Source organism: Tuber melanosporum (genome assembly GCF_000151645.1).
Source record: "Tuber melanosporum whole genome shotgun sequence assembly, scaffold_101, strain Mel28".
Lineage (NCBI taxonomy): Eukaryota > Fungi > Ascomycota > Pezizomycetes > Pezizales > Tuberaceae > Tuber > Tuber melanosporum.
The window spans coordinates 3,811-26,372 of record NW_003298757.1 but is presented as its reverse complement, the minus strand read 5'-3'; the positions used below and the strand labels follow the sequence as shown (position 1 = coordinate 26,372).

At 44.9% G+C, this 22,562-nt stretch overlaps 3 protein-coding genes; all 3 read left to right on the top strand.

The window, feature by feature from the left end:
- Positions 1-198: 198 nt before the first annotated feature.
- On the top strand, positions 199-3,524 carry GSTUM_00000004001 (uncharacterized protein). XM_002835259.2 has 5 exons: positions 199-1,116; positions 1,237-1,508; positions 1,573-2,089; positions 2,147-3,272; positions 3,319-3,524. Exons 1-4 carry the CDS (start codon positions 1,089-1,091, stop codon positions 2,935-2,937), a joined length of 1,608 nt encoding a protein of 535 aa, XP_002835305.1. The 5' UTR covers positions 199-1,088; the 3' UTR covers positions 2,938-3,272; positions 3,319-3,524.
- A 1,121-nt stretch (positions 3,525-4,645) lies between these two features.
- GSTUM_00000003001 (uncharacterized protein) lies at positions 4,646-6,135 on the top strand. XM_002835258.2 has 2 exons: positions 4,646-5,057; positions 5,137-6,135. Exons 1-2 carry the CDS (start codon positions 4,674-4,676, stop codon positions 5,575-5,577), a joined length of 825 nt encoding a protein of 274 aa, XP_002835304.1. The 5' UTR covers positions 4,646-4,673; the 3' UTR covers positions 5,578-6,135.
- Positions 6,136-8,584: 2,449 nt separating this feature from the next.
- Positions 8,585-11,335, top strand: GSTUM_00000002001 (uncharacterized protein). XM_002835257.2 has 9 exons: positions 8,585-8,679; positions 8,731-9,089; positions 9,165-9,282; positions 9,354-9,837; positions 9,892-9,980; positions 10,031-10,256; positions 10,384-10,469; positions 10,515-10,984; positions 11,035-11,335. The coding sequence occupies exons 2-9, from the start codon at positions 8,967-8,969 to the stop codon at positions 11,140-11,142; spliced, it is 1,704 nt and encodes a 567-aa protein (XP_002835303.1). The 5' UTR covers positions 8,585-8,679; positions 8,731-8,966; the 3' UTR covers positions 11,143-11,335.
- The last annotated feature ends 11,227 nt before the right edge of the window (positions 11,336-22,562 follow it).

Below are 22,562 nucleotides of genomic sequence, written 5' to 3'. Positions count from 1 at the left end.
CTGTGTTGCTCCCCGTCCATTGAGAACTGCTTACGGAGACCCGGTAAAGTGCCCGTCTACCACAACTTGCACCCTTCCCAACCACCCCCCCTGAAATGGTCAGGGCCCTTTCTCGGAAGAATCAAATTTAAATTTCAAAAAAGCAAAGGCTACTTGCTAGATAGGCACGATGTGTGAGGTTTGAACCCACCAGTTACCCGAGTAGAGAGTATCATATCATACCTCTCTCTATGCCCCGAACTTTGCATCCATTCTCTCTCTTTCTCTGCTCCCCCCTGCTCCATCTTCTTCATTGCCCTCTTGCTCTCCCTCCTTATTCCCGTGCCTCCCCTTTCGCCCACCAGAATTGGGGCGTTACCATAAACCATCACAACAACTGCGCTCAATTCCCCTCGATAGCGGTAAAAGCGCCAGAATTGTGAAAGGCCCAATCAATCATCGTATTATTTTTCATTATTTTCGATTATACCAAATCTACTAGCCTCTCCGCAATTTCCTTCATAGGTGGGGCGTTCCCGACTGGCCAACCGAAAGATCCACCTCGAGTTGAGGCGAGAGCAGATCTTCCCTGGAAACGGCGACTGGAGCTCTTTAGCAGGGCCGCCCGACGTTTCTGAAACTCCCAAGCTTCCCTCTCCTGCCCCCATGACCTTTCCCTCCTTCCCGCTTTCTTCTCCCTACCACTTGCTTCCTGCTACCCTTGCCGCATCTCGTGGAATTATTTCTCTTGTCTGCCCCTTCCCAGACAAACTCTTTTCTTTTCTATTGTTGTGGAAGAGAAAAAGGCACGGGAGATAGAAACCTAATCGCCCCGGAGGCAGGACAATTCCCAGAGGATCCGGACTACATACCGTGCTTCTCGACCGTGCACACGCACACACACCGTCATCCGTCCTTTACCTTATCCGCTCCTTTCCTGTCGTTTCGAAACATACCTTGTCTTTTACTTATACGCTCTCTCCAGCATTCACACTAATCCAATCAACCGCCGTTACTCCTCACCTCCTTCCCCTTCAACTCAAGAATATACTACCCAGCAAATCGCCTACTTCTCAGCCAGTCCACGTTTATAATCTTACAATCCCACAATGTCGCTCGTACAGCCCCCTGTTCCAGGTATGTTATCTTCTCCCAAATCCTGCTTCCTTTTGCCGCACCATTATTGTCCTTCTCCTACTTGCCCTTAATTTTTGCTTGATCCTGGAAATGCTAACATATGCGTCGCTTTCATAACAGATCGACGGCCAGCCCCTTCTATTGAGCTTGGAACAAATAACCCCTTCCGTCGCAGACTCTCAAATACTCCCTCTTCTCCCGCTTCAGCCACCAACGAGCGATTCTCTTTCGTGTCTACCGGTGGCAGGCCACAATCCCGCAACCCTTTTCTTGACGTTTTTGAAGACGATTTCTTCGCTGCCGAACGCCCCTCCGCTGCCCACAAGGCCAACTCTTTCGACTCCTCTTCTGCATTGCGGCCACAATTCTCGGGTGCTGCTGCAGAGCTCTTTGTATGTCACGCCTTGACCTGTACCCCACAAGGCGGGTTCGATGTTAATAAATGTGCTCGCTTAGGAAAATCTGACCATTACTGACCATTCCGGAGATACCAACACGAGCAATATGTACGGTCGATCCGACGGCAGAGATTATATGCCACCGCCGCCCTACCGGCCACAACAGAAGCACAGGCAGTTATCAAATGGACATCACCATTCAAGATCGTCAGATGAGAAAGGAGCCCAATTAATTCCCATTGACTCGACACCTAGGAATCCACCTCCGAGGCAGCGCCCCCCTCCTAATGGTCGTTTCGTTGATAGGCCCCGGGATATGGATCGTGAGCTCAGAAGACGGCCCAGAAGGAATTCGGACTCGTCAGTAATCGATGTGCATGAGGCTGAGCAGAAAGACCGAGAGAGACGTGAACGTCGCCATCGCGAACAACGCTCTCGTGATCAAGGATCTGGGTCCGGATCAGGCCGTAAAGAGAGGGATGATCGTGTCCGACGAGAGAAGGATCGCAAGAAGAATGGGGCACCCCTGGATGTTATCGATAAGCTAGATGTCACCGGCATCTATGGCTCTGGGTGTAAGCATCTCCCGATTCTTGCTCTACTTATAACCGTTATCTCACCATATATTCTAGTGTTTCATCACGACGGTCCATTTGATGCCTGTAATCCGCATCGTAACGCGAAGAACTCCAGAAGGCTCGCACCTGTTCACGCATTCCCTGCTGATTCCGCCAACAATGCCCTTTCCGGGTTTGGCCCGGTAAGTGCCAAGGCTGATCACTCCCATGTCTTCGGAAATAGAGATCCGGAGGCTTTTAATGATTTCACGGCTTCTGGAAGACGTCCTTCCGCTCCCAGTGAACTGGGATCTACCAAAGCTATCGGCGCCTTTGATCCAAAGAAAAATGTAGATATTATCCATGGAGATGAAACACCAGGCCTAGGCACATCTACTTTTCTAGATGGCACGCCGGCATCAAGAGCAGCTGTACAGAAGTCAGAATCGACAGACGACCGACCTAAGTCACCGAATGGGATGAACAATGGTGGTGGCTTGCAACGAAAGAAATCGTTGGCTCAAAAGATTAGATCTATTAGTCAAAACAGGACTACGGATGGCCCCGTTCAATCGCATCGCCGTCCTCCTCCTCCTCCTCCTAATAGGTCTCCCACTGATGGGGCGTATTCCCCTACGACTCCGGCGGGGAATTCTTCTCATAACAACAATCCATTCTTTAGTGATTACGATGGTGCTTATGATAGAAAGGGCGAAACCATCTCTGTGTCGGAGAGGAGGGCACCCGGGTCTCCCAGAAAGCCTTCTCTTGGGAGAAGTCAGACTGGAGATGGAAAACCGGGCGAGAATGGCGGTCTCATGAAACGTGTGAGAAGTCTGTCGAAACCAAAGAGGCGCAATGAGTGATTCCCGCTTCAATTAATTATACTAGAAAGTCGGTGTAGGCTTGGGACCATGGTCGATGTGGGGTGTGATGGATCATGTGTATGATGATTCTCGGTGGCATTTCGAGGGGCATGGCATTAGCTGTTGGATTGTCCTTTTTTTCTCCTTTCCATTGTTTTTAATGTCTATCATTGCATTCGCTCGTTTACCCCTCCTCTTCAAACTTACACCATTATTCTCTTTTTCCACACCGTTTCTACTCCCTCTAGCGCACTTTTTCTCCTCTTTCTTGTTTCTCTTTTGTAGCATCCGTATTCGCATCCTAAAATACCATTGTTTGCGTTCATGCTGTAAGGGTTGGTATAATATCCCCATGGAGAGCAAAGGCTGAGAAAATTTTAGGTTGCGGAGTTACAATCGCCTTTTTGTTCGTTCTACTTTAAATCCTTCTAAATTTATCATATCATCCGTGGGGCTGTGCTTTTTTCCTTCCTTATAGTTATCAGGTGGCGACGACTGAAGCGGGTTGATATCATATGAAGATCTGGCGGAGATATTTTCGATGGGCAGATAGGGCGTTTCTAATCTACTATGGTATCATATATCGATCCGTGAAAATGTTTGACCTGTGCTAGGGGTTAAGAATGAACCTGGTTTGTGTAGCTCGTGGTGTTTTGATGTTCACTTGATGAAGAAGGTACGACATATATACCGGTACTCCTGGTGGGGATGAGAGCACGTTGATGAGACGAAGCAGCAATCCAGATCTCTCTGAAAGTTGTTGGTTCGTGGATGAGCCCGTGGGATGACTTCTATATTATACAGTAAGTTACCCATCGGATTATGGGGTTTAGCTGTTCAGGCCTAGAAAATATTCGCACCCAATCGCTCGCATGTCTCTTTTTTTCGGTTCAATACTAGGAGTTGTTTTGCACTCGAAAAACGCAGTGGATCCTAATTACCATCATCACCCATTACCCAGTGCCCAAACCCAGTGTTCTCCTCTCCAGAGTCCTCCAACTACTCGAGTATTATTATAGTCAAGTAAGATTCAAAGGGGGAAACTATAGTGTCGTAGTCTAATCAAATCCCAGAGTGATACCCCGCGATTTGAGCCTCGCCTAGGAGTATCAATCAACGTGCCAGTTCAATAAAGAGACATCAAAAAAAAAGTGCAACTTTTTTTATTCATCTAGACTCTCAAGGTTTGCTCAACAATCGTACCGGTATCATACTCATGATAATTCTTCCTATCGCTATAAACCTTTTTATCAACCGGCCAATGCTCACCCTGCCCCCTTGGGGCGGGCTGGCAAATCCGGACGACTACCAGTACCGGTATTCCCGGTATTGTATCATATTACTGGGTCAAATTGGGTCAGCCCTGAGTCTTGGCTCGGCTAGGTTGATCGAAGTAGTAGGGTTCATTTTTTTTTCATTTTTTTTTTCATTTTTTCCTTTCGGGAAAGGAAGCCTACGGTGAAGAAGCCTCCAACTTGGGGAAGAGAAAGAGAGGGATAACGGAGTTTACGGATTGTTCTACGATAGCTACTTTTTCACTTCCTGAATAGCTCGGCCCGAGCTACAGCTCCTATCCTTTACTTGCCTATCGCTGGCTCGCTCACTCCTTTGCTGACTTCTCGAACCAAAACAATACCGACCATCCGAGGAAAGGAGTGCACTTGCCGTACTATACCTTACCCCCCAAACAACCACCACTAGGACATTCCTACTCTCTCCGAAATCAAAACAAAACAATGACAACGCCGAATGTAAATCGTCGCGCCCTGACTTCTCGGGATGGTAATGTCTACACTACACCCCGACTCGGAGGCGCAGGAAGGAAGTCCGGAGCGGACGCGGCGACACCAGAGAGTCTACGCAAGCGCAGCTCTGTGCGAAAGAAGCGGCTGTTCAGCGAATTGGTCGAGGACGGGGATTACTACGATGACCAGACGAGGGGCACACCGAGGCGGTATGTCAGTGCTAATGTAGGGGGGAGTGGTAGAAGGGGAGGAGGAGGGGGAGGAGTGGTTGTGGTTGGGGAGGATGAGGAGGAGGAAGATGAGTATGCCTGGTTCGACGAGGAGCAGGAGTGGGAGGGGGGATTGTTGGGTGGTGGGGGGGTGAAGCTTGAAGAGGTAAGCCTTTTTTCTCTTTCTCCCATCCACCATTGCGTAGATTGACTTGTTGGCTGGCCGACTGGCTGAATAATTGCAGGACACGCATTTCCTTCCACCATACCCATACCCATCAACCCCCTACCGTTTTTCAACTTCTACAATTCTCTCCACACCTCTAACGCACGACCCCTACCGTCATCACCTCCGTCATGACCACAACAGACCAACCCCCTCCTCCCCGGCAACAACCCTAAAACTCCGCCTCCGCGTTGCCCTCTTCAAAGTCCAGACGAACCAAACGTCAATCCCACTCTCGCACCTACAGGTCCCGCAGTCCTCCCCACAGCCGTTGTCAGTATTCCCACCGAGCTTGGTCCGTATCAGTCCTATTGTGGATAGTTATGGGGACGACGGGATTGAGGACGAAGGTTTTGGCGGTGGCTCTGGTGGGGGTGGAGCGGGGGTTAGCTTGCCGAGTTCACCACCGTTGTTTGGAAGAAGAGGGGAGGGAAGTCCCACGGCGATTAGGTTGGGGTAGGAGGGGAGGGGGCTTTGGAGAGATGTTATAGGAGGGAGGGAATTTGGGAGCATGGCGTTGCATTTTCTTGTGTAATTGACGGTTTGGCTGAGATTCGGAGCTTTTTCTTTTTTCTTGACTATGTCGGTTTGATCTTTTTCATTTTTCTCATTTGGGATGATTGGGTTTCTAATAGACGTCAAAGGGGTGGAAAGTATTATAATACTTGTAGTCTTTCAGGTCTTGTTGGGGTGAGGTTGTGCAATTTCTGGTGATGAGTGGCGATCTTTCATTATTCTCGTCTCTCTTAGGATTCACTTTTATATATGTATATATTGATATTCTCTTCCATATTTCCTTTCTTCCTAAACCTCCCTTCTACTCTGGGATCTTGGCAGGAGCTTCTGCTCTTATTCCCATTCTTTCCTACATTCTTTGTTTTTCACGCATGCTTTTTTTTTATTATATATCGGGGGTTGGCGATTAGTTTGATGACCATAACTTGCTGCGTTTCCGGAGCAGCATGTGTTTGGCCTTCGCTAAGTGGTGTGTGTACTCGGAACAAACATGCAGCGAAAATAGAGAGGGGTGGGGGAGATCGTCACATTATAAACACCGTGGTAGCGTACTCTTGTTCAAGCTACTCCCTAAGCCCAGGACAAATTTTCCAATTATACCTCAGATGCTACGCCAGACTACTGGCTACAGCACGTATGATAACCAGCCGGAACAATCCACCTGTTCCCCCATCGCATCCACACCCACACCCGGATACTGGTAATCTCACAACTACTCGAGCACAGGTACTCCTACCCATTGTTGATTAAATTTTTAAAACAAAATAGTAAACTCACGGGAGAGGGGGGAAGAGAACATCCAGTTCCGGTTCAGGTCGATTGTATACTTCTGCACGGGTGGCAAGTAGCCCGGGAGCACCGCAACCCTTTCGCATTGCGGTAGTCCCAGACGGTGCATTGTGAGTGGGCAAGTCAGGTATTGTAATCTTCCAGCGTTAAAGCCAGGAGCACCGTGCCATACCGTACCCGTAGCGGAATGTAGTCTGACACCTTGAGTTTCCCCCATGGCACGATAGATTGAAGCGCGCCTACCGCCTGAAAGGGGGGAAGCGTTTCCCACCATTTCGCTACCAATAACCCGTGCCGGTGATGGGAGAAATGATCCACTGGTTCACCGATCGTGTTTTTTCGCCGCGTTTGGCGGCGGGTGACTTGCACAGATCGGCTCCGCTGATGTGATGCTCGGGTATGGTACGGTAACAGAAGCGGCGGTGTTGGACTCACGCGTTGGAAATCGGTGGGGGATTTTGGACATTGTGGATTGGGAGTATCGAGTGATGGTACGTGACCGGTATGACTTTGGAAATGTGATAACTGGATAAGTTACCGGAGTGTTAGGTTGGGCGATTGGGTTGTGGTAATATGGCGTCATACTCGTGCCCCTCCCCCAACCGAGGGTTTGCATTCCATATTTGTCCCTTGCTCATGGAGGATATGATAGAGTGGTGGTTCCGGTACTTTATTGTGACCAGCCAGTGCATAAACGATCTGGAATGTATCATATTCCCCTCTTTCTTGGAGCTATGCGGGTGCTTTGGCTCCGGGTGTTTGGGGGGTTTTTGGGGTCTTGTTCATTTTGCTCTGATCAATGAACCGTATTTTTCGAATGGAATAGGGTTAGACTGGAAAGGGACTCGGTGAAGACCTATTATGACAGGACAATTGGGGATGCCAATATTGGCGGGGGGCCACGGGTGCAGCGGGTACCGTACAGTATTATAACGGGGTCCCTGCAGCTGGGCCGTGGGGGTTTTTTTTTTTGGGAACCTATTTTTTTTTTGTGGGACCCTGGAGTGGGGTGTTTCTCTTTTGTTTTTTTGAAGGATTTGGCTTTATATACGGTAACTAGATCCGGGCATAATTATTAGGGGACTTGGATTTGAATACGTAGATGTCCTTCTCTCGAAGGGTTATTAATTATTACCGTAGTCTACCTGAAACATCATATCTAGCTATCTAGTGTCTGTGCCCGTCACCCGAACATGTCCTAGCCCGGAGATAACCTTCTGGACCCGGGTAAGATCTGCAGTCACTCAATTACTTGGATCTCATCTGAAAGCCTCCTACTGTTTGTGTATCCTCCCTTGAACTGGCTCACCGGAAGGGAAAACAGATCCATGGTACTGGAGTATCGGTACCGGGAGAGCAGCGGCAGATTGTGGTGCCCGAACGATGGATGTTTGGGGGGGGTTAAATAGTGTTGTACGGTACTTAAGGGGAGCCGGGTGAGCGGTAGCAGTGGTTGTGTGGGGTTCCTTTGTATCGTAAGGAAGTTGAAAAGGGGAGGGGATGAGCCGGGTACGGAGTTGCTTGTGGGAATGGGTTTGTGTAAGTGAGTTACTGTGCGAGTAGAAAGGGTAAACTTGGTGAGAAATGGCAGTATCATAGCTGGTTGAGTGGGAGAATGATGGTGATGGTGGTGGCGGTTGTGGTGGAAAGGGGAAGGAGAGATGGTGACTAACGGGAAGGGGTGGTTGGGCCTAGCCTCACAGGTTCAGGCCCTGTAAGGGGAGAGAGTGGGGGACGTTCCCAGTACAGTAAATTATGATATTCGCACGCCGTTTTCCATGTGGGGGAGAAGGTAGACTACGAGTGGGATCTTGCTGGGTTGATAGCTAAGGCACCAAGTTGGTCTTGGCAACAAGACGAGACAAGTCGCGGGTTGAAGAGATGCAATTATCAGTTCCTGCGTATCGTCGATTTATATGATAGTACCGGCACTGTACTGTACTCGAGTAAGTCTGTAGTAGGTAGAATATACCGGTACCTAGTATCTATGTTGCGATGCACCAAAAAATTGTAGAGCCTCCTCTGTAACTTTGCTCGTGATTATGTTATGCGATATCATAGGTTTGGCTCACAAGTACTCTAGTGCTGCAAGAGAGATTTAGAGCTGTTATAAATAGAAGAGGTCTTTGCTGCACCTGCTATGGCACCCTACCGCGCTGTATGATCCTACCCCCCCCCCCCACAAGGGGATACTTGTACAGCGGTTTAGCTGGCCTCCAATACTTGAGTATAGACTACAGAAACAGGGATTCATACAGTAGCTTTCTCCCCTTCACTTAGCTCTTGCTACAGCTAATCGGGCTACCAGATCCTCCCCCATTCTTTGACCACAAAGCACCCATCCCCGGACCAAAATAGAACCCCCCACCAGCCATTTGAGGACCGGGTTTTGGCCCACCTCCTCCCAAACAACTTTACCCTGTTCTGCCAAGATATACCCATTCCATTTCACCTGGCGTTTCGTCGACGTTGCTGATAACCTTCTTCCTTTCTCCCTCTCGCCCTCACTTGTTGGCTGCTCAGGACACGGTGCGGTGATTCGGTATGTCGTCGCCCCAGAACCGTCTCAAAAAGATTGCGGGTCACTTCTCCCCGGATCGGCCCGTGAATAGAGCTGAGCTGTCGCCGACTTATTTCTTGCCTAGAGCTGCGGCGATCGAGCCGAATGTGAGTTGGTGATTGAAAGGTTGGAGCTTCGATCGAGTGGGTGAGGCTGAGGTGAGAGTTGGTGTTTGTTTCTAGGTCGAGGCGATTGTCCACCTTACTGCCAACGGCAAGACCGTTGGAAGGACGTACCAGCAGTTTGCGGACCGTGCCAGGGGATTGGGATACTATCTGCGTGCGAAGGGGTATAAGCGTGGTATGTGTGCTTTCTCTCTGCGCTACCTTGAACGACATAGTTGAGAGCGTGACTAAGGGTACTTTATTTAGTCGGGATTTTGTCCCCAAATACACCAGCGTTCCTCGAGAGTATCTTTGGAATTGGGGGTGCCGGTGCGGTACAAGTTGCGATCAACTATCGCCTCAAGAGGGATGATATCCACTACATTTTCGACCATGCGGAGGTCGACTCCATAATTGTTGATCGGGAGTACGTCCATTTACTCAATGGGTTCAAACCTGAAATCCCTAAGATCGTCGATGAGGACAGCGGTAATGACTTGGAAGGGGATTTTAACAAGGCTGTTCTTGAGGGGCTGGAAATTGACCGTCGGAGTGGGGGCCGTGGGTGGGAGGGGCTTGCTATGGAGGCTGGGAGCGAGGATGATATGATTGCTTTGGCGTATACCTCTGGAACTACTGCCCGACCAAAGGGTGTAGAGTATACCCATCGTGGGGCGTACCTTGGCGCCCTGGGGAATGTTGTTGAGTCGGGACTTAATGGCGGATCTGTGATGCCTACGGGGAGGGCTAAGTTTGTCCCTCACACCCCGCCTTCCCTCGGCTGAGATATTAATGATGGAGGCAGATACCTGACCATCCTCCCGCTTTTCCATGCGTGCGGGTGGACCTTCCCATGGGCCGTTGTTAGTGCCCGAGCGACACATTACTGCCTTCGTGAGTTGCGTCCACACAGGCCATTTCCTAAACAAGGCTCATAATTGCAGGTAAAATCGACTACCACGACATGTGGCGTCTCCTGAAAGATGAAGGGATCACGCATTTCAATGCAGCTCCTACTGTTAATACCCTTCTGTGCGCATCCCCGAAGGCAGTTCGCTTGCCGCATGAAGTGCGGGTTACTGTTGCTGCTTCCCCGCCAACGGCTAAGCTATTTGAGGATATGATAAATCTTAACTTGGTACCCGTACATGTTTACGGTTTGGTAAGACTGTTTTCGCATACTGGAAATGTCCTGTAAACATGCTAATTGCGTTTCGGGTACCAGACTGAGACGTAAGTGATATAAGACCACTAGGCTGAAATGCTGTACCAGGTACATACTAATGGCAACCTACAGTTACGGCCCAATCACAAAAGGCTATTTCCTCCCAGAATGGCACAGCCTTCCCGCAGCAGATATGTACAAGATGATGGCTCGCCAAGGTAACCAGATTCCTTCCCTCCCCTCTTCATAGCTGACTATCCTAGGCCATGGCTTCATAACCAGCAAAATGATCCGCGTGATAAAAACCACCAACGACATCTCCAAAACCGGCGTTCAAGACGTAGCCAGGAACGGCCAAGAAATCGGTGAAGTTGCCTTCACCGGGAACATCTGCTGCCGGGGGTACTACAAGGACCCGGAAGCCACGGCAAAACTATTCGAAGGCGGCGTCCTCCACTCAGGCGACCTGGCTGTCTGGCACCCTGACGGAGCCATCCAGATCCTCGACAGGAGCAAGGACATAATCATCTCCGGTGGCGAGAACATTAGCAGCCTGAGCCTCGAGAGCATGCTCGTGCACCATCCCGATATCCTTGAGTGCGGGGTTGTTGCTGTGCCCGACGCACAGTACGGTGAGAGGCCCATGGCCTTCGTCACGAGTAGGAATCCGGAGCTGAAGGGCACTGACGTAATTACCTGGGCGAAGAAGGATAGCCAGATCTCGGGATTTATGGTTTGTCCTTGTCTTCCGGCTTACTGGGGTGTGCGTTAATGCTATGATAGGTACCCAGAGAAGTTGAGATCGTCAAGGAATTGCCAAAGACCGAGACGGGCAAGGTTAAAAAGAACGTGCTCAGAGAGTGGAGTAAGGGGAATAGATCTGCGCATTGAGGCACCATGCCCACCCTGTTGGTAGTTTTTGTTTGGTGTGGTGGTGCTGCGGTACTTGCTGTGTATTTGTTTTGAGCGTCCATTGTTCATTTTGCATAATTGTTTTTATAAAATACCAGATTGATAGTTGAGCTGTAGACTTTCTTTTTTTTTTTAGTATTTTTTATAATTATTATTGTTATTATCCCTTGGAGCGTGAAGTCCCCAAGTACTCGTGAGAGTGAACTGTTCCTCCGAGGGGTGCCCCACCTAAACGCCGAGTGAGAACTAGTGACCGTCCCAAACACTCCTCGATCTGATACCAGTACCTGGCCATCCATCCTTGGTAATTAAGGGTAGCGAGATCCCCCCAAAGTATCTGAGTAGCACCCCGGGACCGATCGCAAGTTTTTTTTAGCCGTGCACAAATCTGGGAAAAACGGTGCAAAGTTATCTTTCTTTCCTCAAATAACCAATGTTTTGTATTTAAGAAAATATATGTTCCATTACACCAACTCAATAGAAAAAAACAAAGCAATAATATTATAATAATATTATTATATAATTATACCCTAGGTGTTAGGAGTACCAGGATCTGATACCTAGGAACTACCCTAAGTAGGGTAGTGTTAGGAATACCAGAACCTGATACCTAGGAACCACCCTAAGTAGGGTAACCCCACTCGGAATCGGAATCTCTGGTCTCCAACACCCCCCTCAGGCTCCCTTACGGGGCCCGCGCGTCATCATATATATTAATCTCAGTTGCGTCCTGTGACTATATTACCACAGAATTGAGGGTATTAGAATAACACCATATATGTCGTTGCCGTCTGTCTGACTGGATCCTGTTCGCAGAGTATATGAGAGGGGACCTTTGGCTAGGCCTGGGAAGTGGAACGGAGTAATTCCATCAACTACACAGAAAGTTACTTGGCTTCAAAGACATGACACCTTTGGCATGGGCCGTAAATAACGGGACGATTTTGTACAAAGAGATGGTATCAAATGGTAAAGGATCTCTACTAGAGACCAATACATTTACATCCACCAGAAGAGTCTAGAACTCCAAAAGGCACTACCAAAGAAGCCAATGAACTTTACAGAGTGTTGCAACTGGGTTTCGGAACACGTTGTAGCCATGGGGTGATTCTCAATACTGCAATGGTTACTGAAACCTACTACCTAGAGAGCAACCAAGAGTTGCCGACTGAGGGATTAATTACCAATCTGGTGGAATAGCTTCCTGCGAGTTAATAGGAAGTCATCCCAAGAAAATCTATCGGTTGGGTATGGAGTTACAAAAGATCAGAGTCAGAAAACCTACAATAGTTGTAATGACGACCACCTTTGCAGATATAGCCATGGATAAAACTGATCACTTTATCAATGGTGAAGACAATTGGAGCCAACTCAGTTCGACTTAAGAACTAGGTCATAAGTCTAAAGACTCTGCTAATCGGGATATTACTATCGGGGACAGCACGCTTCCTAAGAAGAAATATTGTAATTACCGAAGAGGGTGTGATGGTTTTCAGGGTCCACAGGTGTTCGCACCTCGGATGAAAACTCGACGTTGCGAATTACGATTGAAGAAGTACATAGTTGTATGATAAATAAATGTAGTCCATGAACACTCAGACGCAGAATATAAATATCGAAGTGCCTTCTAAGCTTTAGACATCATCGAGCAACGGAGAAGAGACCTTAACAATATAATATTGTTTTTACGATTCTACCCTACTTTACCTATTCTACTTCGCTCCTAGTAGTCATAAACGAAACGAGCAAAGTCTGAGCCTTCCTAAACAATCTCTGTCTACAGAAACAAATCTTGATTGGCCTGGACAACTTTGAAGTCTATCAAGTTGTCTCCGCCTAACATGTAGCCCTGCTTGGAATCAGAATTTCCTGTTTTCAATACCTCCCTCCAGCCCCCTTATAGGGCCTGCATGTTATTATATCTATCTATCTTAGGTATGTCCTGTAACTATAATGCCGCAGATTTGAAGGTGTAAGAATAACACTGTATACGTTGCAACTGTCTGTCTGACTGGATCCTGTTTGCAGATTACATGAGAGAAGACCTTCAGCTAGGTCTGGGAAGTAGAACAGAGTGAAGCTGTCAACTACCTAGGAAGTTAATAGGCTTCAAAGATGGGATATCTTTGGTATGAGCGTTAAGTAATGGCATGTTTTTGTTAGGAAGAAATGATCTGTACAGATTCAGAATTGTCTAAGCTGAGTGAGATTTGTGTGGTAGATGGAGATTTGTCTAGGAAGGCTTAAAGGGTTACTCATTTCATTTATGACTACTAAGAGTAAGGTAAAGTAGAATAGGATTGTAAAAACAATATTATATTGTTAAGATCTCTTCTCCATTGCCTGATAATGTCTAAAAGCTTAGAAGACACTTCAATATTTGTATTCCACCTCTGAGTGTTCATGGACTACATACAAATTATGTACTTATCTAACTATTACTCGCAATGTCAGGTATTCACTAAAAGTGCGAACACTAAGGGATACTGAAAACTATCATATCCTTTTTGGTAATTTACGATTTTACCAGTTGGGGAACTGGGCTGTTTTCAATAGTAATTATCTAATCTTCACAGTTCTTAGACTTATGGTCAAGATTTTAAGTTGAACATTATTGGCACTAACTGTCTTTCCTATTGATGAAATAATCAGTTTCATCCACAAGTCGTGTCTGCAGGAGTAGTCGTAGATACAATCCTCCTAGGTCACCAACTTTAAACCTCCATAACTCCTGATTTAACTGACAAATATCCACAGGATGACTTCCCTCTAATTCGCAGGAAGCCACTCTACCAGATTGGCAGATAATTCCTTGGTTGGTAACTTCTGGTTGTAGTAGGTTATAATGAGACTCCATGGAGTACTATTGTGGTTAGCCAAACCTATGCCCATACTGGTGTCAAGAGACTACCATAGTGGGAATGGTGGTAGACCAGAGTCTACTGAGTAGAGGTACTATTGGTTAGGTACCTTAGTTGGACATGTTATGATATACTAAGAAGTACTTGGGTGTAGGGGTATCTTGGGCATGGCAGAATGAGACCCGATCCCTGGAATTCTTGCCCCTATTCCATAGGTGCCATGGTACTGTAGTATGGGGAGTAAATAGCAACAACATACTTCAAACACTTCATAATCATCATGATGTGAAGCAAAAAAGAGTACACGAGCAGCACCCAGAGAGTGTCCGGTACTGTAAAATGACTCAGGATGAATACATCAAGGTAATAACCTTGCGAGACGCTGAGTGGAGTTGGACTAAGATTAGAAACCCTTTGAATATTGATAGGTGAATGTGTCAGAAGGTAAATATTAATGTGGATATGAATGGCCATGGTATAGCTAACAAGTAGTAAGATCTACCAATGGACAAGGGAAATAGGCACTCCTTTAAACTGACACCGGACCAGATGCCCACTCATATTTGATGATGCTGAGAAGTAGTGGCATCAAGCCTTTGTTACACATGATGCAAGAACATGCTAGATGAGCTGGAATGTTATCTGCATTGAGATGAATTATGCTTACAGTCCTGATACAATTAAGAGAGTAATGCATTCTCTGGAATACCACTAGTGAGTTTCTCAGCAAAAATTTGTGATACAGCCATATACCTGTCCCATCAGAGTTGCCTAGTAGTAGGAGCGATTAAATTGGACATGGGATGATTGGCTTCCAGTTTTGTGGACCAATGAATCAATATTTTCAATGGCTGGCTTTAGCAACTGATCTTGGATTACACCAAGGTATCAGAAGAGTACCATCCTGATTGTATTAATAATACCTATGAGTCTGGGCTACAATCAAAAATGGTATGGAGTACCTTTTGTGGTACAGTAAAGTCAGATCTGGTCTTTATTCTAGGTAAAACCAAGATTGATTCTGTGGTTTATGTGGAAATGGTCATGGAATCCTATTTGGTCCCATTATGACATCAAGCTTGCAAGGAATATAGGTGGGTTGGTATAGTAGAGGATGGTACTCCTGCTCATAAAGAGGTAGCAAGACAATACAGGCAACTGAATGAGATAGAACAGATCAAATGGTCAGCACAGTCTCCAGATCTGAACCTCATAGAAGCACTATGGTTAGATATGGCGTCGGAACTGGGGGAGACCTGGGGTAGGATTGGAGATAATCCAGCCTTGGAAAGGGCTTTGAATATAGTTTGGCAGGGGATTCCTAGTAAACAGCTTATGTGGTTAATAGATAGTATACCTTAGTGGTTGCACACTGTGATTGATGCTGATAGAGGTGCTACTGTATATTAGCTGATCACCGATAGTCGAGCCTTTGAATAATGTATTACTAGTTTAATCTTCATGAATGGTAAAGAAATGTGACCATGGTCATGAGATATCACTCGATCCTCTTGGCCTCATACTATACTAGAACCAGAAATGCGCCTAATTTTTGCTAGTCTGTGATTTTAGTTACCACCAATCACTCAATTTTCCTAATCTGTTTTAGTTCTTATATAATGTCCCTCCCTTATCTGGAAGTGCCCCTGACTTATACCTACACCCGAGTATATAGGTACTAGTAAGGAGCAGTGGTTACCCTACTGGGTAGGGTAAGCCAAGTAGTCAATTTGGGAGTTATTCTGAATTATTTAATGGTGGATCTGGGTAGAGTTATCCTACCTTCAGACCAGAATTACCCTGCCTTAGGCTATGGGTTACCATGTTATAGAGTCAAGTTACTCTACCTTGAAAGTAACTTATTATGCAGGGCTTCAGAAGAAGGTACAAGATTGGTTGTCACACGAAACTATGTAGGATGATTGAATCTCATATTGTATGGATTACTCCTTCTCAACTAGTTGAGCTCCAAACAAGCTGTAACTTGGAAGTGTGGTGGCTAATACCCTCCTCCGGCTCCATTATCAGCTTCTAGAATCATGGGCTATAGCTTGGAGAGTTGCTGTAAGTTTAGTAAAAGTCCATAAGTGGAAATGCTCCTGTAATACCACATAGGCTCACGCTGTCTGGTCGACTGGAAGCTGTCCGCAGGTTACATGACAGGGTAGAGGTGAACCTGGAGAATGGTCTCCAGGTGCTTTCATGTAAAACAGACTAGAACTGACAGAGTAATACCACTTTAACGTTAGAAGTAGTATGTGAGGTTACTGGAGGCCTATAGGCATAGTAACTAAAATCTGTTACCCTGAAAGTGTAATAGTATTAGAGAATAGTTAAGAACTGTAAAACACTAGTCTGAGGTCACAATAAGACCTACCTCTAAGAGGATTGACTGTGGGTAGTACCTATTGGTAGTCAACTTCTGAAGTGGTCTATTGAGGAAGCTATGTGGCCATCATCTGGAATGATATGGAATAGAGTAGAACTGGATAGATATTTAGGGCCTGCGAATGCTTATGGAAGACTAAGTATATAATAATAGAGAGTTCCACAGTTGGTACTGTATCCACTTGGGCACATTAGCTCGCTACTGACATGTTTGCGATAAGAAGAGTTTTTACTCCTGGAGTTGCATTGTAGATGCAGTAGCCAGAACACTTCTGTTGGATAGATGTTAGCAAACTACAGGGTAGTCTAATTTGCTATGGAGGATCTTTGGTCCGACCAGTAGAAGTTGGCTAGACAGCTCAAGGGAGTTGGGTACTTGCCAACACAGAGTAATAATAGGGAGCAACTGGCAGTATATGAGATATACTTAAGTATATACGAGTTCCCCTCTACTCTGGCAATCAACTACCTCTTGAGATTAGGACTTAAGTGAGTAAAGCTGTAGCATAATGATATTAAGTTTGACTATTTTGTTTCTTCAAACTCTATTAATAAGAAGATGAAATTTTATTATATTGTGTCACAGAAAAATTCATCTTGATGCGGTCGTAACCTCATGATCCATCTTTTCAGAGGAAGCACCTGTTATAGGTAACAGTGCTTTAGTAATTATCTGGTATTAGTGATAATTTCTATAATCATAACATATTCCTGGACCTACTTACAACACTTTGAGATATTTATTGGCTTTTTGGATAGTACATCCTAGGAGTTCTAAACTCTTCTGATTATTGTAGGGTGGATGAGAATGTGTTAGCTCTTTGTAGAGATCCGCTAATATTCAATATCACAACTTTGCATGAAAACGTCCTGTTACCTACAGCTTATACTAAAGATATCCCACATTTAAAGCCTAGTAACTCTCTGAGTAGTGGTAACGATCCCTCCTCGGATGGTTAGTTCTTGGCGATGGGGAACAATACTTCTCTTGTTCTACTTCTTTTTTCATCGTCTCACGATAGCACTAGGCCTCTGCCTACGTTACTGATAGTACAAGACCTCTGTCTTCTATCGCGAACACCTATCATAAGCTTTCTATAACTCTTCCCTGTGAAGAGCTTTCTTCTGCATAACGATAAATATTGCAATAAAGATAAAGATTGTAAAGGTGTTTTACATTCGTTAAAGTAATAAGTAGAAAAAGTACGTAGAACAAAGCATGAAGAACTTTTCCACCTTAGCCACATCGGCCTCCTCATATAGTATTCTTCCCGCTCATAGTCATGTGATCCAAAGTGGTCACATGCGCGAAACCAAATCATAACAAACTAATCATATGACCAAAGTGGTCACATGCTCAAAATCCATGACCTCGTAGCAAGGTCATGTGTGAAAACTTATAAACCAATCTTAACACAATAAACAAGTCATATGACTCGAATGAGTTACATGCACAAAACCCATGACCTCATAATGAGGTCATGTGCGAAACATACCAAATCATATACGTAAGGCATACCTGCAAGGAATACTGGCAATACAAACTCGCCAGGCACATGTCCTATAACTCATATTTGAGCCATGTACGCAACATAACAAATTATAATATAATAAATCAGATAACCTAAACGAGTCATATGCGTAAAACAATAATATACCTATGACTCATAATCATGAGTCATGTGAAAACCTTTTCCATGCCAAGCTATATTCATGACATTAGCTCCTCTCCCACTAAGCCTGAGTCCCATCAGGCTTTATCCCCAAGTTTTAATAGTTTCTGTCCCGCCGAATGCATGGACCTCCAGAACCTATTGAGCTGGTCGTCTGCTTCCCACCATCTTACCCTCACCGTTTCCAAGGTGAGGTTTGCCATCTTGATTATGCACCGCTGGGCATCGTTCAGCTGCCTCAGCTCTATGATTGTTTTATTGTTTACCGAAATTGTGGCCTGGGCTTGGCCCAGTTGTTCTCAGAGTCCTCGGATTTGCCTGTGCAGGTTTCTGGTATCTGGTTCTGTTTCCATAGATGAATTTTGCGCTCCCCCCTCCCTGGGCCTCATCCTCGAGGCTCTAGTCCTCTGCCATATCATAGCACCCTTTCCGCCCAACTCTTTCTTTGTTCCATCCTTCTGCGGGTAGTATCCTGCAGTGATTTTCTTCATCCTGTCCATATTGCACATGTTGTTGAAGCACTGTTTCCAGTGCTTTTAGGCATGGTCCGGGCATGGACCATACTTTTTGTATTCTCTAGGGAACCACCCCGAGCCTTCCTTGGCCTCAGAGTGTGTGAAACATCCATCATCATAGCATACTGTCCTTGACATGGCGTTATGCTGTGCTTGTTTTTCTCTTTCCTTGAGTTCTTCGTCGGTCGGTTCTATGAATTAGTATTTGGGGCTGATTGGTGTAGTTTGGTTGGGGCTATCGCCTCCGCCCTCTTGAGGTTACAACAGGGTGGGTGGCTTTCCCTCGCCTTTGTCTTAGTTGAACATGATCATTACCTGGGCCGGGCATGCCTGGGTATTGCTGGTGGAAGGTTGAGAGGGCATCTTGTGGGTGTTTGAAGTTTTGTGGGTGTTTGAAGTTTTGTGCGTAGTACCAAGTTTTATTGTATTCCGGTAAATATCCCGTCCACTTGGCTCGGTATTGGAGATGACCCTGGAAGAAGCATGAATTGACTATTTTGTGGAGTTAGTATTCTAGTTCTCCATTGAGTTTGATCGGAGGGGGAAGAATAATTGTTTGTGAGAGAAACTTATTATTATTGTGTAATTTGAGGAGTGAGATGTGGAATATATTGTGTATTCACATTAAGGGGGGAAGGTCGAGTTTATAAGCTCAGTTTCCCACTCTTTCCAGTATCTTGAATGGCCTGATTTTCCTGTAGTCCAGTTTCTTTGATGGTCGTATCGTATGGATATTGTGTTGTATTAGCCATACCATATCTCCTGGTTGTATGTTTGGATCTGGTCTTGTGTGTTTATCGTATTATTCTTTTGCTGTTGTTGTGATCGACTCATTTTGTATTGTAATGTCTCGTGCAGTTTTCCCATGTCTGGTTTATCCGATATTATACTGTTAATCATATGATATGTGGCCTGACTTCGTGAATGTTGTCCGTAATTCATGAAGAAGGGTATCGTGTCAATTGTTTCTTGTTTACCATTATTGTATGCATATTCGGCCATTGATAGCAGTTTGTACCAATCATCTTGTTTGGTAATTGATGTAGGCCCATAAATATTGTTTGAGTATTGCGTTTACCTGTTCCGTTTGTCCATCCGTTTGTGGGTGAAATACTCTGTGTAACCGGTACGGGTACTTGGTTATTGGTTTTGTTTTATGTTTTGTTTTAAGTATCGCTTTGATACTTGGTTTGTTTTAAGTATCGTTTGATATTTGGTTTTGTTTTATGTTTTGTTTTAAGTATCGCTTTGATACTTGGTTTGTTTTAAGTATCGTTTGATACTTGGTTTTGTTTTATGTTTTGTTTTAAGTATCGCTTTGATACTTGGTTCGTTTTAAGTATCGTTTGATACTTGGTTTTGTTTTATGTTTTGTTTTAAGTATCGCTTTGATACTTAAAGAGTTTTACCAAAGTGTATCGATTGATACCTTTGATTAGTTTCGTTCATGCTAGACATGAACAGATTTGTGTATTTAAAGACCGCCTGTTTCTACGATAGAAAAGGCAGACTTCGACAGACAGTATTTCAATATACTTGGTTGAACGGTTACTTCTTTGTTCCTCAGTACGCCTTCGAAGCCTCCTTTAGTTCTCAGCTCTCGCCTCCTCTCTGGAAGAGCAGGCCACCTGCGAACTATCGTATCCATTATCGATAACGTGATTAGCACCTTGCGAACATGTTACACTCTGCTCAGCCTGTTTTGTATCCTCATTTCTCCGGTTACTTTTTTCCACAGTCCTGATGTGAACAATGTTCCTCGGTCGGTAATGATATTCTTTGGGAGGCTGTGAAGTTGGAAGACTTCTTGGAAGAATGTTTGTATAAAATCCCTCGTGTTCAAATCTTTTCTGACCGGAATGAAATGACTCATTTTAGTCAGACCATCCACCACGACCAGGATGCTATGGCATTTCTCCGATAACGGTAGGTCTGTGATGAAATCTAGAGTAATTGTTTCCCATAGTGGTTTGGGAACTTCGTTCGATTTCAGTAATCTGTATGATGCGTGTTTAGCCATTTTTGTCCTTTGACATATGTCGCAATTCTTGACATATCTTTTAACATCTTCACGCAGTTCCGGCCAATAGAATGACCTCTTGATAAATTCTGTAGTTTGTGCCGTTCCTCTGTGTCCTGCTGTTTGGATATCGTGGTGTTATTGTATGTTATCTGTTCTTATCTTTTCTTCTTCAGGAATCCCTTGTTTTCCATCGTACCACATGTTTCCATCTTCCCATTGGCATAAACCTAGAACAATTCCTTTCATCTCCTGTTTTCCTTTCTCAAATGCTTCTCTTATTGCCTGAAATGTTTTGTCTTCTTCGTTTGCCTTTTCGATTTTCTTTTCTTCCTTTAATGTAAATTGAATAACCTCCATTACCTTGAAGTATGTCTTTGGTAATAGTGTTCGTATTTTTTGTTTGATTCATTTATCTTCTTTTGTTTGTAGTTTGTCGCTTGAAATCCTTGTGAGAGCGTCTGGCTTTCCGCTCTCTTTGCCTGGTTGGTATTCAATTGTGAAGTTGTATTTGCTGAGGTGTTCCTTCCACCTTATTTGGCAGTCATTTATTCTTTCGTGGTCAGAAATGGGACCAGATTCTTGTAGTCGGTTAGAACTCAGACCGGATGGTCGTTGTTCAGAATATCTCTCCCCCATTCCTTTAATGCTTGAACTATTGCTAATAGTTGTTTGTTTGCAATGTCGTAGTTGCATTCTGCAGGGGTAATTGTCTTGGATTGGTAAGACACTGGCCTCCATTTTCCGTCTTCACATTATTGCAATAGTATGCCTAAACATACATATTTCATGGCATCTGTTTCAATCGTTGTCCTTCAGTTTGGGTTGAAGTGTACCAGTTTTGATGCTGATGTCAGATGTGTCCAGATAGTATCATATACTCTTTGTTCTGGTTCTCCCCATTCCCATTTCTTGTCTTTCTTGGTCATGTTATAGAGTGGTTTTGCAAGCCTGCTAAACTCCTCTATGCACCTTCGATAAAAGTTGCTGAATCCCATAAAGCATTAAATATCTGTTTTGTTATTTAGTTTGGCTCAGTCCCATATTCCTGCTGTTTTGACTGGGTCGACCTTGACCCTGCTCTGATTGATGATAAATTCGAAGTATTTAGTTTCTTCTTTATGGAATTCGCATTTTGTTGGTTTGATCTTCATTCCTGATCCTTGTATTACGGCCATGATATTGCTGACATCCTTTTGGTGTTGTTACATGTTTTCCGATTAGATGAGTACGTCGTCCAAGTATATGATGCAATATATATTGAGACACTTGTTGAGTACTTTGTTGATCCATCTTTGGAATGAAGCCGGTGCATTAGTTAGCCCAAAAGGCATAACCAACTATTCGAACATTCTGTATCTTGAAGCAAATATAGTTTTCCATTTGTCTCCTGCTTTGATGCATATATTGTGGTATGCGTCCTTGATGTCGAGCTTGGTGAAGTATTTTGCTGACCGTAGTCTATCCAGTGCCTCTCCAATTAAGGGTAGTGGATATCGATCTTTCTTGGTAACCGAATTGAGGGCTCTGTAGTTTCTGTTACAAAAGAGTCTCTGATCCATCCTCACTATAGGTTTTGCTCAATGTACTTTCTAAGTTCTTCGAGCTCTGCTTCTCCTAGTGGGTATAATTTCTTGTAGGGAATCTCATTTATTTTTCCCGTTTTCTCATCTTTGTCCAGCTAAATTTTGTGGTCGATTCCTGGTCTTCAGGGTAGTAGCCCTGTAGCTTCCTCTTATTGGAATAGATTCATGAATCGATGATATTCCTTTGGAATCAATTCTTTCCATCCTTTTTTGCTTTGGTATTTCTTGTCTTGGATTGCTAGTTCAGTGCTGATGTTTATCTTCACTAGGACTGCTTTTTTGTCTTTGTATGTCTATTTGAGAATTCCTGTTGTATCTCTCCTTCGATAGTACCGTCCAAAGACTTGTGCTGTGAT